Genomic DNA, 6,126 nt, shown 5'->3' with positions numbered 1-6,126 from the left:
AATTAAAACTGCGAGAGAACCTTCGTTAGTGTTTACATGTTTAAGGTTTGGTATATGTTTCGACTGTCTTCAGGAAAGTACAAGATTGTGTGATGGAAGAAGAAAGAATTTGAAAGCCACGAATTTGAAAACCTCGAAGATTTGCTGGTTTCTTATAGACTTTATTTTGTAATTGCTGAATACGGGTTGGCTATCTCTACTATGTTATATTTTCTATTTTAATTTTTAAATATATATGGTATTTATTGTAAAAAAGGATCTCAGTGTTGGGCTGATTCGTGATTTGGGGAGGAAAGTCTTGTAACATACACCAAACTTATTCCAGATTGCATCACACCGGAACCCCAATCTAGAACTTACCTCTAAACTTATAAGGAGTATAAATGATCGTAACAAATATTTAGAACAATAAATGCGCTTCAGATTGTGGTCGAAAAAGCAACTGTGCATGAAGAGCAGCCGGGCAGAGGAGAAGGAGCAGGAGAATGAGAAAATAGGTGGAAATAACGATTGAGGAAGAGGAAGGAGGATAGAGAAGGCGTCGGTGTACAGCTCACCGATTCCTCTCACACGATGCGCATGATCCAACAACCTAGCACTAAGAGAGCTGACTCCAAGTCTCCAACAACCTAGCTTTTGATCCAGTTTCCATAGCACTACTCCCTCCATTTCAAAATATAAGACACCTAAGATTACTCAAAAATCAAATCTTGCTAACTTTGATAAAAAAATTAGGAAAAAATATCCATATGTACAATATGAAATGGATACTTTGAGAAAATATATTTTATGTTGAATCTATTGATATTGATTTAATATTATAGATGTTTATATTTTTTTAAAAAACTTGATCAAAGTTAGAAGACGTTGACTTTTTGACTAACCTTAGGCGCCTTCATGAACATAATTTTTCCATTTTTCTCGAAATGGAGGGAATGCCTCCGGCCTGCCTTTGCATCGAAGAGAAGCATGCGGCTTTTTTATTAATTTATTCAACAGAGATCTGATAAAAACATACATCAAAATACCCGAATCCACCACTTAACATCTACACATCCGATAATGAGTTAAGATCATGTCAACATGGCTTTATTTTCTGGAGAGCAAAAAAAAACTCTCATCGACTAGAAACCGGGAACACCGCATACCATGAGACACTCTCTAATCGAAACTGGAGCGCTCATCCTGTCTAGTAGACTATTTAACGAGCACCTCGTACACACGCTATGGGATCCGTCACCTCCATCAATCTCTCGTCCATCTTCAGGGCAACGGCATAGATATGTATAACGAGCACCTCGTACACACGCTGTGGATGTTTGATAGCGCCGTCGATCCTAAGACCGTCCGGTCTATGAGAGAGATTAGGCATGACAGCTCGAGCTCCTCCACTACCGTACAGTCCCGCCCGACGCCGTCGTCTAGAGCCATTGAGAAGCTCCGGGTATGCTTTTCTTCCTTTGTCATTCACACTTCATTCCATGTTTTCCATTGCAAAATCCATGACCTTGCAATGACACAATGTAGGAGGACTTTGAGAACGAGAGGAAAGAGAGGGAGCAGTCCCAGACCCTCCTTGCACAGCAGAGTCAGATGATGGCGCAACAGAATCAGATTATGGCATGGTTTACACAGAGGATGATAACGTGCGAGTCCCAGTTATCGGTAAGTTCTTTCTCATAGGACCTAAGACAAATCCTAATTTCATACACCTTACCCGCACATGCTTGATTTGCAGGCCCTTCTGCCGAGTGGCGCCACTCTTCCTACGGTTGATCCACCTCCTTTTAACCTCAACACATGGGTAAAGTTGTCTTGAGTATTAGGTGCCAATTTCAAAATACCACATATCTAGTGCATATTGACTAAGGCTCGGAATTTTCCATCTTGTAGCTTTAGGACTCGGGTGGATCCAACAACCCGGAGCTCGGCGGACCATCGTCTCAGGACGAGACCATGCAAACGCCTCCTACAGGGGGAAACCCCGACAACCCGCTCGCTTGCTCGCTCTTCTAGGTTTGTATTCTAATCCTATCCAAGATCTGAAGTCCAACTTCGTTTCCTCTACATTTGTTAGTATGTAAGACACAACAATACTGAGAATAAATAGATAATGAGGCAATATTAATGCTCAATTGTTATTTATAATTGTGAAATTGTATTAATGCTCAATTGTTATTTTTAATCTTTTCGTTCTAGACTTGTACATGAATCTCATGTGTTTGACTTCTATTTTGTAGAACGTGCATGAAGGAAGGAACTATTCGCTGTTTATTGATTACATGTGATGAGCTCTATGCATGCATATGGTTGTATTATATTTATGGTTTGGATCCTATGTATGGTTTGGACTCTATGTGTGAACTTGTATGATCTTATTATGGACATATGGACATATGCACTCTATTTGTGGCTTTGGATCTTATATGCACTTATTATGGACATATGTTGTGATGTTTGATCTTGTATGTGATCTATTTGTGGCAATAGATCATTGTATTGCGGATTACATGTTATATATGCATTGAATTATGTTGCTATTGTGCCACCGATGTTGGCTTTCATACATATTTGAATTTGAGTTTGAATTGCTGTCAAAACTGGAAAAAGGGTTTAAAAAAAGTATGCACAGGCACCGTTGGACAAAGTGAGAGCCCCAGGCCTCTCTATGCCATGCAGGCTCACACGGCAAAGATGACACGGCAGAGGGAGGCGCTCGGCAGAGGGTCGCGCACGGCAAAAAGAGGCGCACGGTAAAGGAAGCCTCATGGCAAAGGAGAAAGGCTTTGCCGTGCGAGCATACACGGCAAAGGAGAGAGCCTTTGCCGTGCAACGGTGCGCGGCAAAGTATCCTAACGGGTGGCGCCGTCCCACCCGCGATGGCGTCAAGTGCTTTTCTCTGCCGTGAAGGGAAGCAAGACGCACGGCAAAGTCTTTGCTGTACATTTTCGTCGATGCGCACGGCGAAGGTATGTTTGCCGTCCCGATTTTTGCCGTGTGGTCTTTGCCGTGCAACCTTGCACGGCAAAGTCTTTGCCGTGCACTTGCCACTTGCGTTACACGGTAAAGCATCGATTTCCTGTAATGATGGCCTTAAACATGCGTTGCATCAATTCAATAGCTCTCTCTCAGCTCACACAGTCTGATGTCGCCGCCGTCGACCTGCGGTGGAGAGCCGGGAAAAACCTTACGTGCCGGCGACCACAGAGAATAACTCATCGTGCCTACCTTGGATGACCCGACAGATTTGGAAAACGGTGACGGTGAGGCAGCAAGCCGAGAAAAACAATCGTGGGCAGACAAGGAAAAGATGGGATGCGGTGACCAGCGAGAAATGAAGACAACAAGCCACGCGAGACGGCCAGAGGAAGAAGAAGGTAGGGCAGGGGCGCGGGCCATTCGTTCCATTGATTGGCCTTCTTCCGAACGAACTCCGTGCAGTAGCAGAACCCATCCACAGTAGTAGTGGTGTTGCTTGTGGATGGCGAGGTGTTGGCTTGGCTTGATGGACCCCTTGCCCACTAGCTACGTCCAACCACCATGACAGTAGACAGCCATAGCTTTCACGGACGGGACGGACCAAAAAAATGGAGATTTTGCATCAAGTCCAGAACGGCAGCTGAAACCACGCCATGGCATTCCTCCCAAATTGACAGGAAGCTCAAAATTGACCTGGTGTTCGTTCCTTCCGAGGAAGCTGGAGCAGAACAAGCAGCCCCCAAGTCTGACCGTCGGCCGGCAAGCCCCCGCCCCGGATTGATGACGGATTCCGATCGCCAAAGCCGACGATTTTACTCCATAGCGGCAGTACAAATCTTTTTCCCACATTCCATCACCTACAAATTACTACTAGCAGTTGTGCTTCTACTTCACCGCTGAAATCGTGTTGCCCGAAGATGCAGCCGGCCCACCGCAAAGCGCAATGCATCTTCCTCGTGACAGCAATGGTGGCGACGCCAGCTACCGCGCCCCGCTCGCCGAGCCCCTGCTCGACAGGCCTCGCCGGCAGGACTGGCTCGGTCTCTTGCGCGGCGGCCCGACGACGTCGTCGTCAGCTGGCTGGGGCGCCGTGTACTGGGCATCCGTGCGCTCGACGTGCAGGGAATGGATCACGCACCCCATGAACGCCGCGCTGCTGCTGTGGCTCCTCTGCGTGGGCGCCTCGGGCGGGATGCTCGCGCTGCTCCTCCTGGGCCTCCTCGACGGCGCGATCCCGGCGCCCGCGGCAAGGAGCCACTGGGCCGAGGTGAACAACCAGGTGCTCAACGCGCTCTTCACGCTCATGAGCCTCTACCAGCACCCGGCGCTCCTCCACCACCTCTTCCTGCTCTGCCGCTGGCGCCTGCCCGCCGACGCCGCCGAGCTGCGCGCCGCGTACTGCAGCGCCGGCGGCCAGGGCCAAGCACGCGCAGGCGAGCGCGCGCACGTGGCCGTCGTCGTCGCGCTGCTCCACATCACCGTCGGCTGCCAGTACGCGCTCTGCTGGCTCTACTGGTGCTTCACCGGGAACACCCGCCCCGAGGTCCTGGAGGACGGCTTCACCGCGCTCGGTGTCGCCGCGCCCGTCCTCGCCGTCGTGTACACCATGTGTAGCCCGCTGGGAAGTGACCCCTCCGGCGACCTCGACGCCCCGTCGGTGCCCGCGCAATGCCCCAGCACGTTGGCGCACGCTGACGCCGTGGTGGTGGTGGAGCCGGAGTGGGCCGGCGGCATGTTCGACTTCGATATCGGCGAGTCCGCACCCGCGTGCTGCCTCTCCCTCTCCTGCACCTTCTGCGTCTTCGGGTGGAACGCCGAGAGGCTCGGCTTCGGCAACGCGTGCGTGCACGCCGCCACGTTCGCGCTCCTCTGCCTCGCGCCGCTGTGGGTGTTGGGCGTCACGGCGCTCCGCGTCCACGACGCGGCCGTGGGCGACGTGGTGGGCGGCGCCGGCGTGCTGCTCTGCGCGGGCGGCCTCCTCTACGGCGGCTACTGGAGGGTCCAGATGCGGAGAAAGTTCAGGCTCCCTGGGAGCGCCGAGTGCTGCGGCTCCAAGTCCGCCACGGACTACGCGAGCTGGCTCTTCTGCTGGCCGTGCGCGCTGGCGCAGGAGGTGCGCACGGCGAGCCTCTACCATATCCATGGCGAGAGCTTCTTCTACCGGAAGGCAGCTGCCGCCGAGAACCACGAGCCATTGCTACCGCCGCGTCACTGTGCCGATCCAGCCATTGCGCCCGGCACAAGTGTGTCTGCGGAGCCAGATGAGCACTTGCTCGTGGTTGTTCATGATGAGATGGTTCCACCACCGGAGGTTCAGGTTGTAGTGGTGGCAGACAAGGACACATGCCAGGAATGCAATGTCGTTCATATCCACGAGAAGATCGAACCGCCGGTACCGACATCGGCGATCGACTTGGAAGAGGACCAGAGATTGTCCTCTGGAATATGGAGGTTGGAGAAGCTGAAGAGGATGATCAATGTGGTCGCCATGGTGTCTTTTCTACTTCTTTTGTACACAAGGGGATTCATTCGATAGAGATGCGTTGTGGTTTTGAAAAAAGCAAATAATAGTGTTAGGATTTAGTATTACAGATGTATAGATCACCAAGATTCAAAATGAATTGCAAATAATTATGTAATTTGCTACAATCGCAGTTTGGAAATTAAGCAAGGTATCATGTGATTTAGTAGAGACTAATTCTGCTTCGGTTCCATGGTCGACAAGTATATCTCGATGGATTGTCTTATGAACAAGTAGGAAGTGTCAAATGTCCCATTAGTTCGTATGATGCTACTCTGAATACTAAGACTGTTTATGTGACAAGTCTGAACTTGCAAAGATACCTGATACGTCGAAAAATTAGCATGGGAAGTTGGAAATGAATGAAGCAGGATTTCCTCTTCCGCGAAACCTTCTAAAACATTACCCAAACCTTCTGAAACAGTTTTTTGGAAGCAGTGATTAGGTTTCAGCTTATGTGGTGTATCCTGTGGTTTATCCATGCGTGTATCCCACGGAATGTATGGACGGATTTTTATGAACTGAACATGAATGGGCCAAACGTGCCATTAGTTCGTACTAGAGAATTATTCTTGCTGCAAGCCTTATTATTTCACACTTCACACATTATGTCAAATCGACTAGGC

At 49.8% G+C, this 6,126-nt stretch overlaps 1 protein-coding gene across 1 annotated transcript; it reads left to right on the top strand.

The window, feature by feature from the left end:
- Positions 1-3,922: 3,922 nt before the first annotated feature.
- LOC124656441 lies at positions 3,923-5,515 on the top strand. The gene has a single exon (XM_047195186.1). The coding sequence runs from the start codon at positions 3,923-3,925 to the stop codon at positions 5,513-5,515; it is 1,593 nt and encodes a 530-aa protein (XP_047051142.1).
- The last annotated feature ends 611 nt before the right edge of the window (positions 5,516-6,126 follow it).

The sequence above is a fragment of the Lolium rigidum genome, chromosome 5 (assembly GCF_022539505.1).
Source record: "Lolium rigidum isolate FL_2022 chromosome 5, APGP_CSIRO_Lrig_0.1, whole genome shotgun sequence".
Classification (NCBI taxonomy): domain Eukaryota; kingdom Viridiplantae; phylum Streptophyta; class Magnoliopsida; order Poales; family Poaceae; genus Lolium; species Lolium rigidum.
This window is presented reverse-complemented; position numbering and strand designations above follow the sequence as displayed.